Source organism: Nerophis ophidion, linkage group LG18 (assembly GCF_033978795.1).
Source record: "Nerophis ophidion isolate RoL-2023_Sa linkage group LG18, RoL_Noph_v1.0, whole genome shotgun sequence".
In the NCBI taxonomy this organism is placed as follows: Eukaryota; Metazoa; Chordata; class Actinopteri; order Syngnathiformes; family Syngnathidae; genus Nerophis; species Nerophis ophidion.
Window position 1 is genome coordinate 16,962,914 of NC_084628.1, and position 24,611 is coordinate 16,987,524.

General features: G+C 41.2%; 1 protein-coding gene across 1 annotated transcript; it reads right to left on the bottom strand.

Annotated features, from left to right (window-relative positions):
• Window positions 1-18,015: 18,015 nt before the first annotated feature.
• On the bottom strand, window positions 18,016-23,812 carry LOC133536809 (diablo IAP-binding mitochondrial protein-like). The gene is made up of 6 exons (XM_061877380.1): window positions 23,658-23,812; window positions 20,142-20,277; window positions 19,935-20,057; window positions 19,131-19,241; window positions 18,952-19,048; window positions 18,016-18,815 (listed from the first exon to the last, which is right to left on the bottom strand). The coding sequence occupies exons 1-6, from the start codon at window positions 23,699-23,701 to the stop codon at window positions 18,607-18,609; spliced, it is 720 nt and encodes a 239-aa protein (XP_061733364.1). The 5' UTR covers window positions 23,702-23,812; the 3' UTR covers window positions 18,016-18,606.
• Between the last annotated feature and the right edge of the window lie 799 nt (window positions 23,813-24,611).

Here is a 24,611-nt window from a genome sequence, read left to right on the forward strand (position 1 = left end):
TCCATCTTTGAGGAGTTCAGACTTCACCGTTACAGTGATTCATTCATATTTTGAGGTCTTTGGCAGCAAACAAGTTGTGGATTGTATATCTCTATTGTCTTTTCAACCAAAATGTATTATACTAATTAACTAATTGAAATAGTTTATCATCAAACATTGTCTAGACTTCAACCTTACAAAGATTACTTTTCGGTTTTAATTCTTCGGCAGCCCGTTTAGGCAGCAAACTGGTTACGGTTCATCACTCCTTTCACTTTCTTACCAAAATGTACTATACAATATATTTGATTGGTATATTGTCCAAGATAGCCCAAACTTTACAGTTACAGTCATTATTTGCTTTTTTAGGTCTTGTCGGCCTGTTGAGGCAGCTGCAGTCGGGGAAAGTTACTTTTTTCACCTTCCAACCAAAACTGTACCATTCTATACAAAAAAACATTGTAGTTAGTTTATTGTCCAAGATAGTCCAAACTTCTACAACATTTATGTTGTTTTGAGGTGTTTGGCAGCCCGTTTAGGCAGTAAAAAAAACGTTGAAAATGATTTGCAAATCATTGTATTTTGTTTTTATTTACGATTTACACAATATGCCAACTTCACTTGTTTTGGGTTTTGTACATCAGGTATAGTTCAGTGGTTCCTCATCATTCATTTTGGGGGGATAGTTTTGATCAGCAAAATATTCAGAATAAATTCTCTGTTTAAGTATACAGATAATGGGCAACTTCTGTGTTCAGTGAGTCTCTCTGGCGTTGTCAAGAAGCAACAATTGTTAAGGAAAGCATAAATAAGGAAGTGAAAGTAAATGTAAAATTATTAGAGATCACTTCCTAAAGGACAAAGAGTCACATTTAACGTCACTAGAGGGTAAGAAACCCTGATAAACTCACAGTACTAACATGACTGACAATACCAATGTTTCAGCACTTTGAGGCAATGTCAACCCACATATGCGGTCCTCTCCAAGGTTTCTCATAGTCATTCACATCAACTTCCCACTCGGGTGAGTTTTTCTTTGCCTCTGTACCGCAGGTGTCGTTGTGGCTTGTGCAGCCCTTTGAGACACTTGTGATTTAGGGCTATATAAATAAACATTGATTGTTCATGTTTATTCACTTCAGCAAAAGTGCTCCTTTTTAGAAGTTGTTATAGTGTTTATTTCATAAAATAGGGCAGGAATTTTTGGGTGGATCTTGCGTGAGAGGAAGAGGGGGGGAAATGATGGGACGCGCCACTCTACATAGCAACTAAAGCTGTGGTCGAAGTTGGAATTGCCACAAATATATTATACAATATTCAACACATAGTTCACTCCCCATTTTGTCACGATTCATGTGTCAGGCAAACTGTGACGAATGGGGCCGTAAAAATCTTGAGTCCTCCTTGCATCATCCTACTTATTTTAGGACATTAATGGGATTAAAGCATGTTTGCAAACCATATGACTTTTACAGCCTCTGGGGCTTTTTTTTTTTTAATATCCTGAGTGAGCATAAATCAATTTTCAGGTGAGAAATTGTGCCCTTTTCCAACACTTAATCCACGTTCCCTCCCAGGTGGCTTCACATAGCAACAGAATTCATGAATAATTGTGTTCATAACACAAACATGTATCATATACGATTGTTAACAGCATTTATAGGAGCTGTATACAGAAGCCACATAGAGAAAGTGAACACACCACCATGTTATCTATTAAAAGAGAAGTAGACCTGTGGGAGTTCCTGTGAAATGTCGACATAGTGAGAATTCCGCTTGCAGATTACATTCAGTGTGTTTTGCCTTTTCTTTGTTTTTTTGGTGATGCCAGGACAGACAGTAAAGTGTGTTGATAACCACAGAACCAGACCTAAAACTGACTTTAACAATATCCCAAGTATTGGTGAAAAACAGGTAAAATGTGATGATAACCATAGAATCAGAAATGGGAATGCACTGCAACAATATGAACAGTGGCCTAGTGGTTAGTGTCCACCCTGATATCAGTAGGTTGTAAGTTCAAACCCCCGCCGAGTCATTCCAAAGACTATAAAAATGGGACCCATTACCTCCCTGCTTGATACTCAGCATCAAGGGTTGGAATTGGGGGTTAAATCACCCAAAAATGATTCGTGGGCGCGCCCACCGCTGCTGCCCACTGGTCCCCTCACCTCCCAGTGGGTGATCAAGGGTGATGGGTCAAATGTAGAGACTAATTCACCACACCTAGTGTGTCTGTGACAATCATTGGCACTTTAACTTTTAAATGCTAAAGTGTGATGATAACCGTATAACCAGAGATGGAACCATAATATGAGCCCTATAAGCAATTAAAGATAATTTTATATAGACTAATAAACTAATGCTAACTTACACGACAACAGCAATACCTATAAAGTGCCACGATAGGTGATGCCCTCAAACACCTTACTGTTCTCCCCGCATTAGTAGTTGTCTCCAAAAGGTGAATGGTTTTACTCTTTTGTACAGTGAATCTAGTCAGTTGTTTTTTTCTCATCTTATTGTTTGCTTTCATTGATTCATTTTGTTGTAAGCGCTGCATGAGTGATAGCATATTAAATTGTTTAAGAGTTTGATGGGCTTTTTATTTGGCTTTTTTTGTGAAGCCAGCACAAAAAAGGGAAACCAGAAATGAAACATGCTGCAGCAACAGAAGCCCTAAATAGATTAAATAATAAATTATGTACGCAAAGTGGAGTTAAGTGAATTATATTTATATAGCGCTTTTTCTCTAGTGACTCAAAGTGTTTTACATTGAGAAGCCCATACTTTTACACCAGTTTGAGGGGCACAAGGAGGAAGGCGGGTGAAGTGTCTTGCCCAAGGACACAATGGCAGTGACTAGGATGGCCAAAGCTGGATTCAAACAAGGAACCCTCAAGTTTCGGGCCGGCCGCTCTCCAATTTTAGCCCCTTTGAATTATAAAGTGGATAGATGCTGAATTTAGGGGTGTTCCAATCCAATATTGATATTGGCTTGCATCTAAAATGTCCCGATACAAGCCGCCCTGCAGCGTATTTACTTGTGCAAAGCTGGACAGCCAGTTAGTATCTAATTGTCCTCCAATAAACACAAGGTTGGTCTTTTCTTGCCAGGTTAGCACAACAGCTAAGCGCACAGTACCACACAAGCTAGTCATCACGCAATTGATGTCTTTATTTGAGCAATTTGGCAATCTAAAACAGGACATTTGTCAATATAAACAATCCATCCATCCATCCATCTTCCGCCGCTTATCTGAGGTCGGGTCGCGGGGGCAGCAGCCTAAGCAGGGAAGTCAATCATCAATCAATGTTTACTTATATAGCCCTAAATCACAAATGTCTCAAAGGACTGTACAAACCATTACGACTACGACATCCTCGGAAGAACCCACAGACTTTCCTCTCCCCAGCCACTTTGTCTAGCTCTTCCCGGGGGATCCCGAGGTGTTCCCAGGCCAGCCGGGAGACATAGTCTTCCCAACGTGTCCTGGGTCTTCCCCGTGGCCTCCTACCGGTTAAATATAAACAAGTATCAAATAATTATAGTTGCATATTAATTTCACGTACAAAGTATTCAAAGCAGAAGCATATTAGAAAGTATCTAGTTACAAACGTGGCCGCATATCATTCAACTTACTGCATCATGAGCTCAACTTAATTAATTATTGTGTCTACTATGTGTCGTCAAAAAAGAAACAAGAACCCATCCATCCATCCATCTTCTTCCGCTTATCCGAAGTCGGGTCGCGGGGGCAGCAGCCTAAGCAGGGAAGCCCAGACTTCCCTCTCCCCAGCCACTTCGTCCAGCTCTTTCCGGGGGATCCTGAGGGGTTCCCAGGCCAGCCGGGAGACATAGTCTTCCCAACGTGTCCTGGGTCTTCCCCGTGTCCTCCTACCGGCTGGACGTGCCCTAAACACCTCCCTAGGGAGGCGTTCGGGTGGCATCCTGACCAGATGCCCGAACCACCTCATCTGGCTTCTCTCGATGTGGAGGAGCAGCGGCTTTACTTTGAGTTCCTCCCGGATGGCAGAGCTTCTCACCCTATCTCTAAGGGAGAGTCGCGCCACCCGGCGGAGGAAACTTATTTCGGCCGCTTGTACCCGTGATCTTGTCCTTTCGGTTTGAGTGATTGATTGATTAATTAATACTTTTATTAGTAGATTGCACAGTTCAGTACATATTCCGTACAATTGACCGCTAAATGGTAATACCCGAATACGTTTTTCAACTTGTTTAAGTCGGGGTCCACGTTAATCAATTCATGGTAAAGCTCATGACCAAAGGTGAGGATGGGAACGTAGATCGACCGGTAAATTGAAAGCTTTGCCTTCCGGCTCAGCTCCTTCTTCACCACAACGGATTGATACAGCGTCCGCATTACTGAAGACACCGCACCGATCTGCCTGTTGATCTCACGATTTTTCCGGGCGAGAACCATGGACTCGGACTTGGAGGTGCTGATTCTCATTCCGGTTGCTTCACACTTGGCTGCGAACCGATCCAGTGAGAGCTGAAGATCCCGGCCAGATGAAGCCATCAGGACCACATCATCTGCAAAAAGCAGATACCTAATCCTGCGGCCACCAAACCGGAACCCCTCAACGCCTTGACTGTGCCTAGAAATTCTGTCCATAAAAGTTATGAACAGAATCGGTGACAAAGGGCAGCCTTGGTGGAGTCCAACCCTCACTGGAAACATGTCCGACTTACTGCCGGCAATGCAGACCAAGCTCTGAAACTGATCATACAGGGAGCGGACCGTTACAATCAGACAGTCCGGTACCCCATACTTTCTGAGCACTCCCCACAGGACTTCCCGAGGGACACGGTCGAATGCCTTCTCCCAGTCCACAAAGCACATGTAGACTGGTTGGGCAAACTCCCATGCACCCTCAAGAACCCTGCCGAGTATAGAGCTGGTCCACAGTTCCACGACCAGGACGAAAACCACACTGTTCCTCCTGAATCCGAGGTTCGACTATCTGTCGTAGCCTCCTCTCCAGTACACCTGAATAAACCTCACCGGAAACAATAACCACTGGACTTCAATTTAGAGACAGTATAAGTCAATTCCTTGAAGATAATAATAAATAGATTATTGTTATTCATGCCTAATATTGTTCTCTGTTTGACTAATTTCACGTGATCAAAGCTTTTCTAACATTCCGCACCGCAAAATAATTACTGTATTTCGTGGGCTGTGCTTGAGGCCAGGGATGGAACCCAGGCGCTTCGTATTGTGAGGCACACGCACAATCCCATGAACCACCGTGCTGCCCTCGCGATTAATCAAGGCTCCATTATTGGTATTGTATAGGAAGTGAAGAAGTTTGGGACATGCCAAACCAACGTAGTACTGTATGTATATGACACAACAGCAATACCTATAATGTGCCGCTAGGTGGAAAAAGGGCTGTGAATCTTTGAGCACCATTTGATTCGATTTGAGGTTGTAATGATTAAATTCAGAATTGATTCTTGATTTAAAACGTTTTTTTGATAACATTGGGTGCCAGGTCTATGATTAACTACATTCCTCCATAAAATAGACAAACATCAGTGATACATTTCTACAAGACTTAAAGGCCTACTGGAAAAACCAACTACTACCCACCACGCAGTCTGATAGTTCATATATCAATGATGAAATACTAACATTTCAACACATGCCAACACGGCCTTTTTAGTTTACTAAATTGCAATTTTAAATTTTCCCGGGAGTTTTTTCTTGAAAACGTCGCGTAATGATGACGTGTCTGCTTGACGTCACGGGCTGTTAGGGAATATGAGCGCTGCGCACACACACGGCTAAAAGTCGTCTGCTTTAACCGCATAATTACACAGTATTTTGGACATCTGTGTTGCTGAATCCTTTGCAATTTGTTCAATTAATATTGGAGAAGTCAAAGTAGAAAGATGGAGATGGGAAGTTTTAGCCTTTAGCCACACAAACACACGGTGATTCCTTGTTTAAAATTCACGGAGGGGAAACTTTACTACGGATCACAGCGAACATGGATCCCGACCGAATGTCAACCAGCAGGTTTCGGTGAGAAAACTGTGGTAAAAAGTAGCTGAGCTTGTGCCGCCCATAAAGCTGCCGTCGACTCCCCTGAGACACTAAGTGTCAACACACCCGTGGACGTACACCTCCGACTATCAGGTACTGTTTAACTCACTAAAACACTAGCAACACAATTGAAAGATAAGGGATTTCCCAGAATTATCCTAGTAAATGTGTCTAAGAAGATCAGAATCCGTCCAAATGCAATCGCGTTTTTTTTTTTTTTTTAACTTTTTTTATTTTTTTTTTTTCTAGTCCATCACTATCAATATCCTCAAACACGAATCTTTCATCCTCGCTCAAATTAATGGGGAAATTGTCGTTTTCTCGGTCCGAACAGCTGTTTTTGTTGGAGGCTCCCAATAAAATCAATGTGAAGATGTGAGGAGCCATCAACATGTGACGTCATCGTCTGCGACTTCCGGTAGAGGCAGGGCTTTTCTTTAGCACCGAAGGTTGCAAACTTTATCGTGGATGTTCTCTACTAAATCCTTTCAGCAAAAATATGGCGATATTGCGAAATGATCAAGTATGACACATAGAATGGACCTGCTATCCCTGTTTAAATAAGAAGATCTGATTTCAGTAGTCCTTTAAAAGAAAATTTGATTTATTTAATAAAATTCTACCCAAACATTTAATAAAGTCAAATACAAATAATGCAAGAAGAAAAGTTATCAATTCTAAAGTAAATCTGTACAGCAGACATTTACATCAACTATATGGTTTACCATGAATTCATTAACGTGGACCCCGACTTAAACAAGTTGAAAAACTTATTGGGGTGTTACCATTTAGTGGTCGATTGTGCGGAATATGTACTGTACTGTGCAATCTACTAATAAAAGTTTCAATCAATCAATAAAAAGTGTGAAGGAAAAAAAACACTTTTTATTTCAACCGTACTACCCGTCAAAAGCCTAAAGACTGATTGCACAGTTCCTGTCTTCACAATAAAAGTGCCGCTCTATCGCGCCTGCGATAACAAAATAAGAGTCTCCGAAATCCAGCGCAAACAAGCTAGCAAGCTACGGAGTTTGCCGCAAATGTATTTATTGTAAAGTGTATAAAAACAAATATGGAAGCTGGACAAATAAGATGCCAAAAACCAACAACTTTCATGTGGTATTAGACAGAAAGGAGGAACTTTTTTTCTCCTCCATTTGAAAATGTGGACGTTATCAGCACTACTGTCTGATTCCAATCAATGCAAATCATCAGAATCAGGTAATACACCAACTTATATTCTTGTCTCCATAAAAGTTTAAATCAATCAATTTGTCTGAGTGGCTGGACAGGACACATTTAAAAAAATTAAAATAAAAACAAAACAAAAAAAATATAGATTTTTTTTAATTAAGAATCATTACATATAAGAATCAGGATTAATTAAAAATAAACATTTTTGACAGCCGTAGGTGGCAACATCGTGTTGTAGTTCCATTCAGTTTGTTTTGCATGCAGTGTCATGAGTGCTTTCAGTATCAATTGCTGCACAAATAATCGGCTGTTATAAAAACGAAGGTTTATTTCCCGCGAGTCACGACCTTTGTGTTTGTACCTCTTTGACATGGAGTTTTACGGGGCAAAAAAAGTTATACACTTTGTTACCTCTCCTCCCTGTGTACACACATGCCAGGTTGGTTGCTCCTTCCACACAGAGAGTATGAGACATTTGGCTTTGCAGCCTGTGAACACAGCCTTTGTTAAAACACCGCATTCCTCACTGGTCAGCCAGGACCTGCACGCACAAACTCTCCCACCCACTTCGCCTCTTATAGCCCCAGTCGCACCGTCCCGCCAAAACTGGACGAGAGTGGGAAGAGGTCACCCAGGTGTTTGTGTTTGCAGCACCACATACTGTAGCCTGTCCCCTTAATGAGCTGCGTCTGCAGAACACAAGTGACCTTTGAAAGGCTAATATGCAGACAATTGGACATGCACCTTGTCTCTTGCAGAGTCATGCCCTTAAAATGTGTGTGGGAGATAATGTTTAGGATAGGAAATGTTTGAGGGACTTATGAGGATTAATGCACACTTGTTCACGCTATAAAGGAACATTTATGTGGTCCCCAAACACACAAGTACTAATGAGTCATTAATGATTAGGTAATGGTTCAGTGGATGCATGCAGTGGAAATGTGCACCTGGACTGCCATCTGCTGGCACAGCGTGCTAAAAGCGTCATGGTCAAAAGTTGACATACACTTGTAAAGAACATAATGTCATGGCTGTCTTGAAGGCGGCCCTCCGATGAGGTGGCGACTTGTCCAGGGTGTACCCCGCCTTCCGCCCGATTGTAGCTGAGATAGGCGCCAGCGCCCCCCGCGAGCCCAAAAGGGAATAAGCGGTAGAAAATGGATGGATGGATGGATGTCTTGAAGGCCTGCTGAAATTAGATTTTCTTATTCAAACGGGAATAGCAGGTCCATTCTATGTGTCATACTTGATCATTTCGCCATATTGACATATTTGGGCTGAAAGGATTTAGTAAAGAACATCGACGATAAAGTTCGCAATTTTTGGTCGCTAATAGTAAAACCCAGCCTTTACCGGAAGTATGTGCGCGTGACGTCATGAGTTGAAGGGCTCCACACATATTCACATTGTTTTTAATGGGAGCCACCAGCAGTAAGAGCAATTCGGACCGAAAAAGCGTCAATTTCCCCATTAATTTGAGCGAGGATGAAAGATTTGTGAATTACGATATTGATAGTGAAGGACTAGAAAAAAATACAAAAATAAAAAGCGACGGCTCCAGGCGACAGCAGTGTGAGCTTTTCAGATGTAATTAGACACATTTACTAGGATAATTCTGGAAGATCCCTTATCTGCTTATTGTTTTAATAGTGTTTTAGTGAGATTTTAAAGATTGTAAAGACATACCTCAAGGTCGGATGGCTGCGGTGAACACGAAGTGTCTCACAGAGAAGCCGAGGAGCCAAGCTCACAGCTGCCTTTTAAACAGCTGCTGCAGGACAACGAATAATCCAATGATTTCTTTGGTAAGACATCTATCGCAATTTCCCCATCCAAAAACATGTTAGTTGACGTAGAGAAAACATGTTCGCTTGACCGCTCTGTGTTAAAGCTTCACAACAAACAAAGAAACACTGGCTGTGACTCGGTGCTAAAGACAGCTGCAACACACCGCTTTCCACCAACAGCATTGTTCTTTATATTCTCCATTATTAAATGAACAAATTGCAAAAGATTCAGCAACACAGATGTCCAAAATACTGTGTAATTACGCCATTAACAGAGACGACTTTTAGCCGTGTTTGGTGCAGCGCTAATATTTCCTTACAGTCTGTGACGTCACGCGTACGCGTCATCATTCTGCAACGTTTTCAACAAGAAACTCGCGGGAAATTTAAAATTACAATTTAGTAAACTAAAAAGGCCGTATTGGCATGTGTTGCAATGTTAAATATTTCATCATTGATGTATAAACTATCAGACTGCGTGGTGGGTAGTAGTGGGTTTCAGTAGGCCTTTAAGTTTCCAACAATTTCTACAACTCTTGTTTTTTGTTGAGAGAGTGATTGAAGCACATACTTGTTGGTCACAAAAAAACATTCATGAAGTTTGGTTCTTTTATGATTTTATTATGGGTCTACTAAAAATGTGAGCAAATCTGCTGGGTCAAAAGTATACATACAGGAGTATTAATAGTTGTCCCTTGGCAAGTTTCACTGCAATAAGGCGCTTTTGGTAGCCATCCACAAGCTTCTGGCTATCTTCTGGTTACATTTTTGACCACTCCTCTTGACAAAATTGGTGCAGTTCAGCTAAATATGTTGGTTTTCTGACATGGACTTGTTTCTTCAGCATTGTCCACAAGTTTAAATTTGGGAAAGCCATTCTAAAACCTTACTTATACCCTGATTTAGCCATTCCTTTACCACTTTTGACGTGTGTTTGGGGTCATTGTCCTGTTGGAACACCCAACTGCGCCCAAGACCCAACCTCCGGGCTGATGATTTTAGGTTGTCCTGAAGAATTTGGAGGTAATCCTGCTTTTTCATTGTCCCATTTACTCTCTGTAAAGCACCAGTTCCATTGGCAGCAAAACAGGCCAAGAACATAACACTACCACTACCATCAGGACGGTAGGTGTGGTGTTCCTGGGATTAAAGGCCTCACCTTTTCTCCTCCAAACATATTGCTAAGTATTGTGCCCTCAATTTTTGTTTCATCTGACCAAAGAACTTTCCTCCAGAAGGTCTTATCTTTGTCCATGTGGTGTCAGATAAATAATGTTTTATATATATATATATATATATATATATATATATATATATATATGTATATATATATACATATATATATATATATATATATATATATATATATGTATATATATATATATATATATAAATATAGCTATATATATATATAAAGATATATATATATAAAGATAGCTATATATATATAAAGATATATATATATAAAGATAGATATATATATATCCAGGAAACCAACCAAAAAAGAGCAGAAAACGAAACAACATCATCTGGTACAATCCGCCATTCAGCAAAGACGTCTCAACCAACATCGGCCGCAAGTTCCTCACTCTGATCGACAAACACTTCCCCAAAGGCAACACCCTAAGAAAAATATTCAACAAGAACAACATTAAATTGAGCTACAGCTGTATGAATAACATGCAACAAATCATTTCAAACCACAACAAAGCAATTGCAAAAGGACTGCCCACCCCCAGACCAAACGACTCTGAAACCAATAATGAATGTAACTGTCGCAAGAAACCTGATTGCCCTCTCAACGGGGGGTGCTTACAGACATCAGCCGTTTACCAAGCAAAGGTAACACGCAAGGACATTAACTCATCCGACACGTACGTAGGATTAACCGAAGGAGCGTTCAAAACAAGGTGGAATAATCACAACGCCTCCTTTAGAAACCAGACTTTGCAGAATTCTACAGAACTCAGCAAACACATTTGGAACCTCAAAGACAATAATGTTGAATATTCAATAACATGGCAAATTCTTGCATCCAGCACACCTTACAACAGTGGTAATAAAAGATGCAACCTATGCTTGAAAGAGAAACTGTTTATTATATATCATCCAGATCTATCATCCCTCAACAAGCGCAGTGAAATCATTTCAACATGCCGCCACAGACGGAAACACCTCCTAGGTAACACATGAGCCAATCACCACACCCTACGCCTGCCTGTACCCACCCACTCTGTGCTCTATATAAACCATTGTATGTGAATGCTTCCATTAAAATCTCCTGATGATTGAGGGAACCCCTCATGAAACAGTTCTGTAGAGATGAAGTAGTCTTGTGATTTTTTCCCACACCTACGTATTGCGCTCTACCACGGTATCGAGCACTATTCTCTGGATAATCCAATTAAGACATATATATATATATATATATATATATATATATATATATATATATATTAGATAGATAGATTAGATTAGATTAGATAGTACTTTATTTATTCCGTCAGGAGAGTTACTTCAGGAAAATTAAAATTTTCAGCACAATCCCATTCAAGATCAGACAAACATTAAAGGGAGACAGAACAGGCTCGCTGACGGGTCTGCCGGTTTCCAGCGCCCCTTACAAAAAAAGATGAGATACATAAAGATATTATTAAGATATATATATATATATATATATATATATATATATATATATATATATATATATATATATATATATATATATATATATATACATATATATATGAAATAAATGTATCATTAAAAAGCAGCAGTTGAGGTTTTACAATTTACAGTAATATGCTGTAAAAGCCATCGTAAATGTTACCATAAAATCTATTGCCATTTTTACAGTGTGCAATGTGATGGATAATTTCCTATGAAATCATAAGATACTTAAGTGTTGGTTTTTACTTTAACAAAATAAATGCTTGAAAAGTATTAGGGGTGTGGGAAAAAAACGATTCGAATTTAAATCGCGAATCCCACGTTGTGCGATTCAAATTTTTTTTTTAATCGATTTTTTTAATCAATATATATATATATATATATATATATATTTTTTTTTCTCCTCTCTGAGCTGCCACCTTACCGTGGTAGAGGAGTTTGCGTGTCCCAATGATCCTAGGAGCTATGTTGTCCGGGGGCTTTAAGCCCCCTGGTAGGGTCTCCCAAGGCAAACTGGTCCTAGGTGAGGGACCAGACAAAGAGCAGCTAGAAAATCTCTATGAAAAGTAAAAACAAAGGATCCATATTTCCCTCGCCCGGATGCGGGTCACCGGGGCCCCCCTCTGGAGCCAGGTCCGGAGGTGGGGCACGATGGCGAGCGCCTGGTGGCCGGGCCTGTACCCATGGGGCCCGGCCGGGCACAGCCCGAAGAGGCAACGTGGGTCACCCCTCCAATGGGCTCACCACCCATAGCAGGGGCCATAAAGGTCGGGTGCAATGTGAGCTGGGCGGCAGCCGAAGGCAGGACACTTGCCGGTCCGATCCTCGGCTACATAAGCTCGCTCTTGGGACGTGGAACGTCACCTCACTGGGGAGAAAGGAGCCTGAGCTAGTGCGCGAAGTAGAGAAATTCCGGCTGGATGTAGTCGGACTCACTTCGACGCACAGCAAGGGCTCTGGAACCACTTCTCTTGAAAGGGGCTGGACTCTCTTTCACTCTGGCGTTGCCGGCAGTGAGAGGCGACGGGCTGGGGTGGCAATTCTCGTTTCCCCCCGGCTCAAAGCCTGCACGTTGGAGTTCAACCCAGTGGACGAAAGGGTAGCCTCTCTCCGCCTTCGGGTGGGGGGACAGGTCCTGACTGTTGTTTGTGCTTACGCACCAAACAACAGTTCAGAGTACCCACCCTTTTTGGGTACACTCGAGGGAGTACTGGAGAGTGCTCCCCCGGGTGATTCCCTTGATCTGCAGTGAGACCTGGAGAGGCGTGATTGGGAAGAATGGCCGCCCGGATCTGAACCCGAGTGGTGTTTTGTTATTGGACTTCTGTGCTCGTCACAGTTTGTCCATAACAAACACCATGTTCAAACATAAGGGTGTCCATATGTGCACTTGGCACCAGGACACCCTAGGCCGCAGTTCCATGATCGACTTTGTAGTTCTGTCATCGGATTTGCGGCCTCATATTTTGGACACTTGGGTGAAGAGAGGGGCGGAGCTTCCTACCGATCACCACCTGGTGGTGAGTTGGCTGCGATGGTGGGGGAGGATGCCGGACAGACCTGGCAGGCCCAAACGCATTGTGAGGGTTTGCTGGGAACGTCTGGCAGAGTCTCCTGTCAGAGAAAGTTTCAATTCCCACCTCTGGAGGAACTTTGAACATGTCACGAGGGAGGTGCTGGACATTGAGTCCGAGTGGACCATGTTCCGCACCTCTATTGTCAAGGCGGCTGATCGGAGCTGTGGCCGCAAGGTAGTTGGTGCTTGTCGTGGCGGTAATCCTAGAACCCGGTGGTGGACACCAGCGGTCAGGGATGCCGTCAAGCTGAAGAAGGAGTCCTATCGGGTTATTTTGGCTCATAGGACACCAGAGGCAGTGGACAGGTACCGACAGGCCAAGCGGTGTGCAGCTTCAGCGGTCGCAGAGGCAAAAACTCGGACATGGGAAGAGTTTGGGGAAGCCATGGAAAATGACTTCTGGATGGCTTCGAAGCGATTCTGGACCACCATCCGCCGCCTCAGGAAGGGGAAGCAGTGCACTGTCAACACCGTGTATGGTGCGGATGGTGTTCTGCTGACCTCAACTGCGGATGTTGTGGATAGGTGGAAGGAATACTTTGAAGACCTCCTCAATCCCACCAACACGTCTTCCTATGAGGAAGCAGTGCCTGGGGAATCTGTGGTGGACTCTCCTATTTCTGGGGCTGAGGTTGCTGAGGTAGTTAAAAAGTTCCTCGGTGGCAAGGCCCCAGGGGTGCATGAGATCCGCCCAGAGTTCCTTAAGGCTCTGGATGCTGTGGGGCTGTCTTGGTTGACAAGACTCTGCAGCTTCGCGTAGACATCGGGGGCGGTACCTCTGGATTGGCAGACCGGGGTGATAGTCCCTCTCTTTAAGAAGGGGGACCGGAGGGTGTGTTCCCACTATCGTGGGATCACACTCCTCAACCTTCCCGGTAAGGTTTATTCAGGTGTACTGGAGAGGAGGCTACGCTGGATAGTCGAACCTCGGATCCAGGAGGAACAGTGTGCTTTTCGTCCTGGTCGTGGAACTGTGGACCAGATCTATACTCTCGGCAAGGTTCTTGAGGGTGCATGGGAGTTTGCCCAACCAGTTTACATGTGCTTTGTGGACCTGGAGAAGGCATTCGACCGTGTCCCTTGGGAAGTCCTGTGGGGAGTGCTCAGAGAGTATGGGGTATCGGACTGTCTTATTGTGGCAGTCCGATCCCTGTACGATCAGTGTCAGAGCTTGGTCCGCATTGCTGGCAGTAAGTCGGACACGTTTCCAGTGAGGGTTGGACTCCGCCAGGGCTGCCCTTTGTCATCGATTCTGTTCATAACGTTTATGGACAGAATTTCTAGGCGAAGTCAAGGCATTGAGGGTTTCCGGTTTGATGGCCGCGGGATGAGGTCTCTGCTTTTTGCAGACGATGTGGTCCTGATGGCTTCATCTGGCCGGGATCTTCAGCTCTCACTGGATCGGTTCGCAGCCGAGTGTGAAGCGGCCGGAATGAGAATCAGCACCTCCAAATCCGAGTCCATGGTTCTCTCTCCCATCTCTGGGTTGGGGAGGAGACCCTGCCCCAAGTGGGGGAGTTCAAGTACCTAGGAGTCTTGTTCACGAGTGGGGGAAGAGTGGATCGTGAGCTCGACAGGCGGATCGGTGCGGCGTCTTCAGTAATGCGGACGTTGTACCGATCCGTTGTGGTGAAGAAGGAGCTGAGCCGGAAGGCAAAGCTCTCAATTTACCGGTCGATCTACGTTCCCATCCTCACCTATGGTCATGATCTTTGGGTCATGACCGAAAGGATAAGATCACGGTACAAGCGGCCGAAATGAGTTTCCTCCGTTGTGTGGCGGGCCTCTCCCTTAGAGATAGGGTGAGAAGCTCTGCCATCCGGGAGGAACTCAAAGTAAAGCCGCTGCTCCTCCACATCGAGAGGAGCCAGATGAGGTGGTTCGGGCATCTGGTCAGGATGCCACCCGAACGCCTCCCGAGGGAGGTGTTTAGGGCACGTCCAACCGGTAGGAGGCCTGGCAACGCCTCGGGATGCCCCGGGAAGAGCTAGACGAAGTGGCTGGGGAGAGGGAAGTCTGGGCTTCCCTGCTTAGGCTGCTGCCCCCGCGACCCGACCTCGGATAAGCGGAAGACGATGGATGGATGGATATATATATATTTTTTTTTTTATCAATCCAACAAAACAAAGCACAGCTATACCATAACAATGCAATCAAATTCCAAAACCAAACCTGACCGAGCAACATTCAGAACTGCAATAAACAGAGCAAGTGAAAGGAGACACAAACACGACACAGAACAAACCAAAAGTAGTGAAACAAAAATGAATATTATCAACAATAGTATCAAAATTAGTTATAATTTCAGCATAGCAGTGATTAAAAATCCTTCATTGACATTATTATTAGACATTCATAAAAATAATAAAAAAGAACAATAGTGTCACAGTGGCTTACACTTGCATCGCATCTCATAAGCTTGACAACTCACTGTGTCCAATGTTTTCACAAAGATAAAATAAGTCATATTTTTGGTTCGTTTAATAGTTGAAACAAATTTACATTATTGCAATCAGTTGATAAAACATTGTCCTTTACAACAGTGGTCCCCAACCTTTTTGTAGCTGCGGACCGGTCAACGCTTGATAATTTTTCCCGCAGCAATGGGGGAAGGGGGGGATTTTTATTTATTTTATTTTTTTTTTTTCATGAAAAAGGGAGGTTTTTTGGGTTGGTGCACTAATTGTAAGTGCATCTTGTGTTTTTTATGTTAATTTAATTAAAAATAATAATAAAATAAAATTTGAATAAATAATACAAAATGATTCTGTGGCCCGGTACCAAAGGAGCCGGTATCGGTTGGTGACCACTGATTTACAATTATAATCTACTACTTTGCTTCCATGTCAGCAGACTGGGGTAGATCCTGCTGAAACCCTATGAATTGAATAAATAGAGAATCCTTTTAAGTCGGGAAAAAAATCGTTTTTGAATCGAGAATCGTGTTGAATTGAAAAAAAAAAATCGATTTTGAATCGAATTGTGAGCCCAAGAATCGATATTGAATCGAATCGTCGGACACCCAAAGATTCGCAGCCCTAGAAAGTATATTAATGTATTTTGTTGCAATAGTGGATAATAATAAAGTTTAAAAAAAAAACAATTTATTGCAGTACTTATATATTTTTCGGTTAAATGGTAAACGGGTGTACTTGTATTGCGCTTTTCTACCTTCAAGGTACTCAAAGCGCTTTGACACTACTTCCAGATTCACCCATTCACACACTGATGGAGGGAGCAGCCATGCAAGGCGCAAACCAGCACCCATCAGGAGCAATGTTGAAGTGTCTTGCTCAGGACACAACGGACGTGACGAGGTTGGTACTAGGTGGGGATTGAACCAGGGACTCTTGGGTTGCACACGGCCACTCTCACAACCGCGCCACACCGTCCAGAAAGAACAAATTTAGTAAGAAAAGATAAGGTACTTTATTGACGCTTATTATCGTGTTTTACGGACTATAGAGCACACTGATATATTAGCCGCTCCCACTAAATTTTCGGGGAAAAAATATTTTTCAATATATTGGCCACACAGAACTATTAACTCCAGATATATACACTGCAACATGAGTTATTGACACAGAAAGATAAATGATTAATGACATACCTTAATTGTTTCCAAACAGTGTCCGTAACATGGCAGTAAAATGATCAAAGAAAACAGAAGTCATCATCATGGACCCACTAGCTGCTGAAGCTCGCTCTCCAATCAGCTAAACAGAACCAATAACTCCACGGTGACGTTTTGGTTAATTTGCTGAGGAATTTTTTAAACTGAAACAATACAAAAAGAATGGCGTAAGTTAAAAATACTAACACAGATGCTCATAAACTTGTTAGCATATTAGCTATAACTAACGACGCTAACGTCATTAGATTACGAAACCACGTACAAATATGCATGAAAACAGTCGTATAGACATCACACTGGACGGTTTAATAATAGAAAGTGTGAATTGTTTTAGTTATATTGTAAAACTTACAAACGTTGCTTAGAGTGACGAATGAAGAATCCATACAAGTATAACATTATGGACAGCTAAAAGACTGAACGATACTCCGGTTGGAGAAAAAAGAAGGACACTGCAGCTTGTTTTTACTTTGAGAACTTTCTTTATTGTCCCAGCAAAGAAAACTATAAAAATTAGCCCCAGTATCTTAGAAGCTGCAGGTTTCAATGTGTTGAAAAAAAGTAGCAGCTCATAGCCTGGAATTTACGGTATTTCCAGGCGTTCGCGGGCCATTTAAAATTATGTGGCAGTCCAAGTTTGGTCCCCGCGCCTTGAGTTTGACACTTGTGCTGCAGGCTAAAGATTAAGATGAAAGATGTGATGACAGCTGGAGTGAGGAACAGCCGAGACGATATGGCTCATTTGCAATGAAAGGAAAGGCGGTCTAGTGAAAGAGATTGGAAAATACAAACAAGTAAAGTAAAACACTCAGGCTGCCATAATCGTTCTTGAAATGAACACGTGTGTCTTCCAAGAGTGTTTAGGAGGCACTTTCAGTAAAATCATGTTTCCCTGATCACAGGAAACATTGTGTTCCCAAATCTTGAGCAAAACGTTGTGTATTATTTTTAGACTATAAAGTTATGCATCGTTTTTAAACCTTGTTTTGGTAAACCTAAAAAGCACTTTCCACTTTATTTTTAGCACCACTTTAAAAGCTGCCTCTTGGCCTTGAAACTTCCCTTTCTTAGAGGGTGATGCAAAAGGACACAACAATAAACAATGTGCTTTTGCTTTTATTAGGTTTTGGGAAAAAAACAATACAACAATCTGATCACAGTAAATACGCATTAGACTGAGCTGCACCCTCAATAGTATTTTCTTCCATAAGGCAAACAAGTATTCAGTGCTCTGACATACAAAGTCCAGGTTTATACTCAACACGACCTGTTTGTCCTCGCCAATAAACACACTAATGGAAATTTCCCTTATGTGTCCATGGCCAATTATGCAAATAAGATGATGATGTCATCTATTCACCGCCTCGCAACCCAGTTTCACAGATAGATTGCAGTCCTGTGTGAAACAACACTGCTTTTTAAGGCCAGGACGTCAACACAATTTGATTGTATGTTTGATTGTATGCTACTTAACTGATTCCTCCAGTCCCTGGTGTAATGTGAAAGACTGTTGATTTGCACGTTTATCCAGATTTGCACCAAAATGCATTGCTTCCTCCCTTAACATAACCTCTGTAGCAGATATATTAATTGACATCCTTAGCATTAATTCGGCAGACCAACAATCTGCAGATAGAATTCTGTTGACGCGTTTAATCAATTCAAGGAGTTTCGTGGGTCGTGTGTGCTTTAGTCTTCTCTGAGGTAAGCCTCGGGTATGTCTTCCTCAGTGTTGCTCTTCTCCAGCATGGCGGCGTGCTTAGTCACCGCCTCCACCTCCAGCACCTTTGCCTCGGCCAACTTCTTATCCGCGTCCTTTGAGACTTTCTGTATCGCGTCCACTTGGGATCGTGCCACTTGGATGTTGTTCTGCATGGTGATGGATGCGTGCTCGGCCCCTGCAAGTACATACGTATGTCACTGTGGACACAGGTGGGCGCGGTTGTGTCCGTCATCCCAGTTTCGCACATAGATCCATCCAAATGTTCTGTTTGGAAAGTCGTATCACTTCGGAATGCACACACAAACACACACCTGAAGTGTAAGCCGCCTCCGCTGCAGTTTCACACAACTTGAGCGCACTGACCCAGGATGCCTCGAAACGCTTGCATTCGTCTTCACTGTCGTTGACCTATCACAGTAGAGAATAAACTATTTTCTTCGGGGCGGGGGTGGCAGTCGTACCAACAAACTGAACATTAACATCGACTCACCTTTGCTCGCTGGCCAATCATCACCTGCCAGATGGAGTCCTCCTCCGTTTGGCTCAGTTTACCAAGTGAGGCCAGGTAGTGTTTTTGGAGCGCAATGAGCGTGTGCACAGCCTGTCAGCAAGCAAGCAGGGTTTAGTCCAGTTCAAAGTGGAAACAAGACCAATGACTTTTTAATATTCATGATTACATTTGGGGTATATGGTCTTGTAGGGGTGCTTAAAAAAAATCGTTTTACATCCGAATCGTGATTTTTATTATTCCAATTCTAAATCGATTCATAATTTTCAATTCAAATTTAATGTTTTTTTTAAATAATAAAAAAATATTAATTACATTTATTAATTAATGTAAAAAACATTGTAATAATCTGTTTTTAAAAATATATTTTTAAGACCATCTCGAAACTTACCAGCTGCACATACACGCCAGCAGCTAAGAGGCACTTTTGTAACTTGTACTCTGTTGTATTATATATTTTATTATAATTTTTATATGAAATATGTTGTGAGAATCTGATTGAATCGAGAATCTATTCTGAATCAAATAGTCTGCCCAATAATCGAAATGCAATCAAATCGTGAGAAGGATCACATCTCTACTAGTTGTGCTTTCTACTGAAGAAGAGCAAAAATGTCAGTATGTCATCAAAATCAAAGCTGGAGGTACAATTTTTGATCCATGTTAAGATTCAACTTTTGAGGCATATTTTTCTCGAGTTCTGGATGTACTTCCAAAGTTCACGCTTTCTGGGACATAAGGCAACATTTAGCTTTTTAATCAAACTAGTAGTTCAAGGAAACTCACCTTTGAATACTCCGTCATGGCATCAATGAGCGCTAAAGTGGTCTGAGAGAGGAACGTGCTGCAACTATCCGTAACCAGGGAGGCTGCTCGTCTGATCAGAGAGTCGTGAGAGAGACTTTCAACCTGCAGCACAGAACCAACATTGCCACTCATACGGCAAACAAGTCCCAAAGGGGGGACATGCTGAAACACACCTGTCACTCTTACCTGAGTGAAGGGTACGGCGGACAGAAGGCCGCCACCCACAGCCAGAGAGGTGCCGCTTCTGCACACAATGTTTGTCCATCTTCCTACTTTGTGTCCAGTGGGTTTGCTGATCCTGCACAATGTGCGAGCATTGCTCCTGCAAGAAAAGGTTAGATTAAACTGTGAGGCTTTTAAACTGTAGTGTAAATTAGGGCTGGGCGTTATATCGATATACTTGATATATCGCAGATTTGTCTCTGTGCGATAAAAGAAAATTACTATATCGGGATATTCCAGTATACGTTCATACGCAGTTGTTTTTAGCTGCTGGCATTACACTACAGGCTCTTCCCATTCTTTGTCTCTCCTTCTCACAGACAGCAAACGCACCTTCTTACATACGTGCAACGTCATACGCCCTCGCGGAGAAGAGAGGTAGCAGCATGGGTAATGTTAGCTGTGGTGCGAGTGGTAATACGACAGAAAGAAGGTGCAAATCTGGTAAGAAATGAAGGAAGAATTAATTCCCAAGAAAAACAGCAGGGGGTCCATCGTCTGGGAATGTGTCGAACAGACAACCGTAATTTATCAAGTGTGAGGCAAAAGCGTTGCTCCAAAATGTAGCATTACTGCTAATATGTAGCATCATTTGAAAAGTCACCTGCTAGAGCAGTGGTTCTCAAATGGGGATAGTTGAAGGTATGCCAAGGAGTACGTGAATTTTTTTTTTAAATATTCTAAAAATAGCAACAATTCAAAAATCCTTTATAAATATATTTATTGAATAATACTTCAACAAAATATGAATGTAAGTCCATAAACTGTGAAACGAAAAGGAAAGATGCAATATTCAGTGTTGACAGCTAGATTTTTTGTGGACATGTTCCATAAAGACTGATGTTAAAGATTTTTTTTTTGATAGAAGAAATGTTTAGAATTAAGTTCATGAATCCAGATGGATCTCTATTACAATCCCCAAAGAGGGCACTTTAAGTTGATGATTACTTCTATGTGTAGAAATCTTTATTTATAATTGAATCACTAGTTTTTCGTTATTTTTATATCTTTTTTTCCATATAGTTCTAAAAAGACCACTACAAATGAGCAATATTTTGCACTGTTATACAATTTAATAAATCAGAAACTGATGGCATAGTTCTGTATTTTACTTCTTTATCTCTTTTTTCAACCAAAAATGCTTTGCTCTGATTCGGGGGTACTTGAATTAAAAAAATGTTCACAGGGGGGACATCACTAAAAAAAGTTTGAGAACCACTGTGCTAGAGAATGAAGAGTGATTACTCCGCATTTCCACATCTCCATTCGGTGCCACACCAACAAAATGCTGAGGCAACCATTTCCACATCAACACCGTATGAGAAAAATAGTGAACAACATAAGTAGATAACGTCCGCAGTAACCTACCACGTAGCGATTTGATTTCCTATTATGCAGCTCATTTTTATTTGACAGTAATTCAAATATCTTGTGTGACATCATGCACAAAAGTGCACTTTGTTTGTTTTAAATTATTTTAGTGGTGTTCTGTACAAAAAGGGCACTTTAATTTAGTCTTGTTTTGATAAGTCATCTCAGTGACATCATGCGCAAAAGTGCACTAATAGCTTGTTTTTAAATGTCTTTGACAATCTTGCACTTTCTGTTTTGAAATGACATGAATGTTTGTGCCACTGCTTAAAGGCCTACTGAAATTAGATTTTCTTATTCAAACGGGGATAGCAGGTCCATTCTATGTGTCATACTTGATCATTTCGCGATATTTTTGCTGAAAGGATTTAGTAGACAACATCGACGATAAAGTTCACAACTTTTGGTCGCTAATAAAAAAGCCTTGCCTGTACTGGAAGTAGCAGACGATGTGCGCGTGACGTCACGGGTTGTGGAGCTCCTCACATCCTGACATTGTTTACAATCGTAGCCAGCAGCAGCTAGAGCCATTCGGACCGAGAAAGCGACAATTTCCCCATTAATTTGAGCGAGGATGAAAGATTCGTGAATGAGGAAATTTAGAATGAAGGACTAGAAAAAAATAAAATTAAAAAGAAGTTAAAAATAAAAAAAAGGCGATTGCAGTGAGAGCGATTCAGATGTTATTAGACTCATTTCCTCTGATAATTCTGGAAAATCCCTTATCTGCCTATTGTTTTAGTGAGATTATACAGTACCTAAAGTCGGAGGGGTGTGGCCATGGGTGTGTTGACACCAGAGTCTCTTAGGGAAGTCCCGCGCTGCAGCATGACGAAGCTCCGCTGGTGTCTCCGGTAAGACCACAATTTTCTCACCGAAAACTGCCGGTTGACATTTGGTCAGATCCATGTTCGCTTGACCGCTCTTATCCATAGTAAAGCTTCACATTCGGGAATTTTAAACAAGGAGTGTGTTTGTGTGGCTAAAGGGTAAAAGCTTCCCATCTCTATCTTTCTACTTTGACTTCTCCATTATTAACTGAACAAATTGCAAAAGATTCAGCAACACAGATGTCCAGAATACTGTTTAATTATGCGATTAAAGTAGACTACTTATAGCTTGGATCGGGCTGGAAAATAATGTCCGCTACAACCCGAGACGTCAAACGCACGCGTCATCATACCGCAACGTTTTCAACACGTCACTTTGCTGGGAATTTAAAATTGCAATTTAGTAAACTAAAAAGGCCGTATTTGCATGTGTTGCAATGTTAATATTTCATCATTGATATATTAACTATCAGACTGCGTGGTCGGTAGTAGTGGGTTTCAGTAGGCCTTTAATAACTACAATAACTGTAATACAGTTTTGGTCAATTGACTTAGTTGTGATTTCCCTCTCTGCATGAAAGTTTAAAATGAGCATATATTATGCAGTATGAAGAAGAATGTTTTAATGTAGACACATAGAATCATCCTACTGCTGTGATTATATGTATCAAGTGTTGATTCAAGGCTAAGCAAAATATCGAGATATATATCGTGTATCGTGATATGGCCTAAAAATATCGAGATATTAAAAACAGGCCATATCGCCCAGCCGTTGAGTATATGCACTCAAACTACATTGGTAAACGTTACCTTTATAGCAGTGTCAATCAAAAATTGGCTGTTATTTTTGTAAATATTTTGAGATAAGCTCCAGCACCCCCCGCGAATCCGAAAGGGACAAGCGGTAAAAAATGGATGGATATGCTAATGCAGCTCTACTCACTTATATTAGCTTGCGCAGGTGTACCTAATATTGGGTCACATACACATCATTGGCAGCTGACTAGTCTACCTTAATAGTAACAAACTAAAGTAGGGAGAATATTTTTAAAGTTATCATGTACATAAAACGTTGGAAGTGTTCATTATGCTATAGTTTCACTTTTGATTGCGTCAACTTAGGTGGGTCCCACTGACTTCCGGCTTAATTGACGGCAAAATACAAACGCCTAATCAATCGCTTTTTATTCTCAAATCACTAAATTCTTAGTATTTTGGTTTTTAAACGTCGTTGTGGCGATGTAGTAAAACGTCATCTTAATTCAAACTGTCCACCTACCGTAAGAAACGTAGGAAGGCTGTTCCCCTGCCGAGCGCCACCATGTTGGTCCGCCACAATAAAGCCTTCCCCCAACGTTTGCAATCTTTCCTGTTTTACATCTGGTATTTGCTGCCCTCTAGCGATCAAAAAAGTTTCCACAGGATACTACAATTTAACACAGGGGTCACCAACCCTTTTGAAACTAAGAGCTACTACTTGTACTGATTAATGCGAAGGGCACACTTAAATAAATTGCCAGAAATATCCAGTTTGCTCAGTTTACCTTTAATAAACAAATCTAAATATACATATATATATATATATATATATATATATATATATATATATATATATATATATATATATATATATATATATATATATACACACATATATATATAAAATGGGTATTTCTGTCTGTCATTCCGTCGTACATTTTTGTTCCTTTTACGGAAGGTTTTTGTAGAGTATAAATAATGAAAAAAAAACACTTGATTGAACAATTTGAAAGAGGAGAAAACACGAAAAAAATGAAAATTAAATTTTGAAACATAGTTTATCATCAATTTCGACGCTTTAAACTTCAAAATTCGCCCCAAAAAAATTAGGACAAAAACTAGCTATTTCGAATCTTTTTGAAAAAAAAAAAAAAAGAATTTATGGAACATCATTATTAATTTTTCCTGATTAAGATCAATTTTAGAATTTTGATGACATGTTTTGAATAGGTTAAAATCTTATCTGCACTTTGTTAGAATATATAACAAATTGGACCAAGCTACATGTCTAACAAAAACAAATCAATATTTCTTCTAGATTTTCCAGAACAAAAGTTTTAATAAAATAAATTCAAAAGACTTTGAAGCAAGATTTAAATTTGATTCTACAGATTTTTTTTTAATTTGCCAGAATATTTTTATTTTATTTTAATCATAATAAGTTTGAAGAAACATTTCACAAATGTTCTTTGTC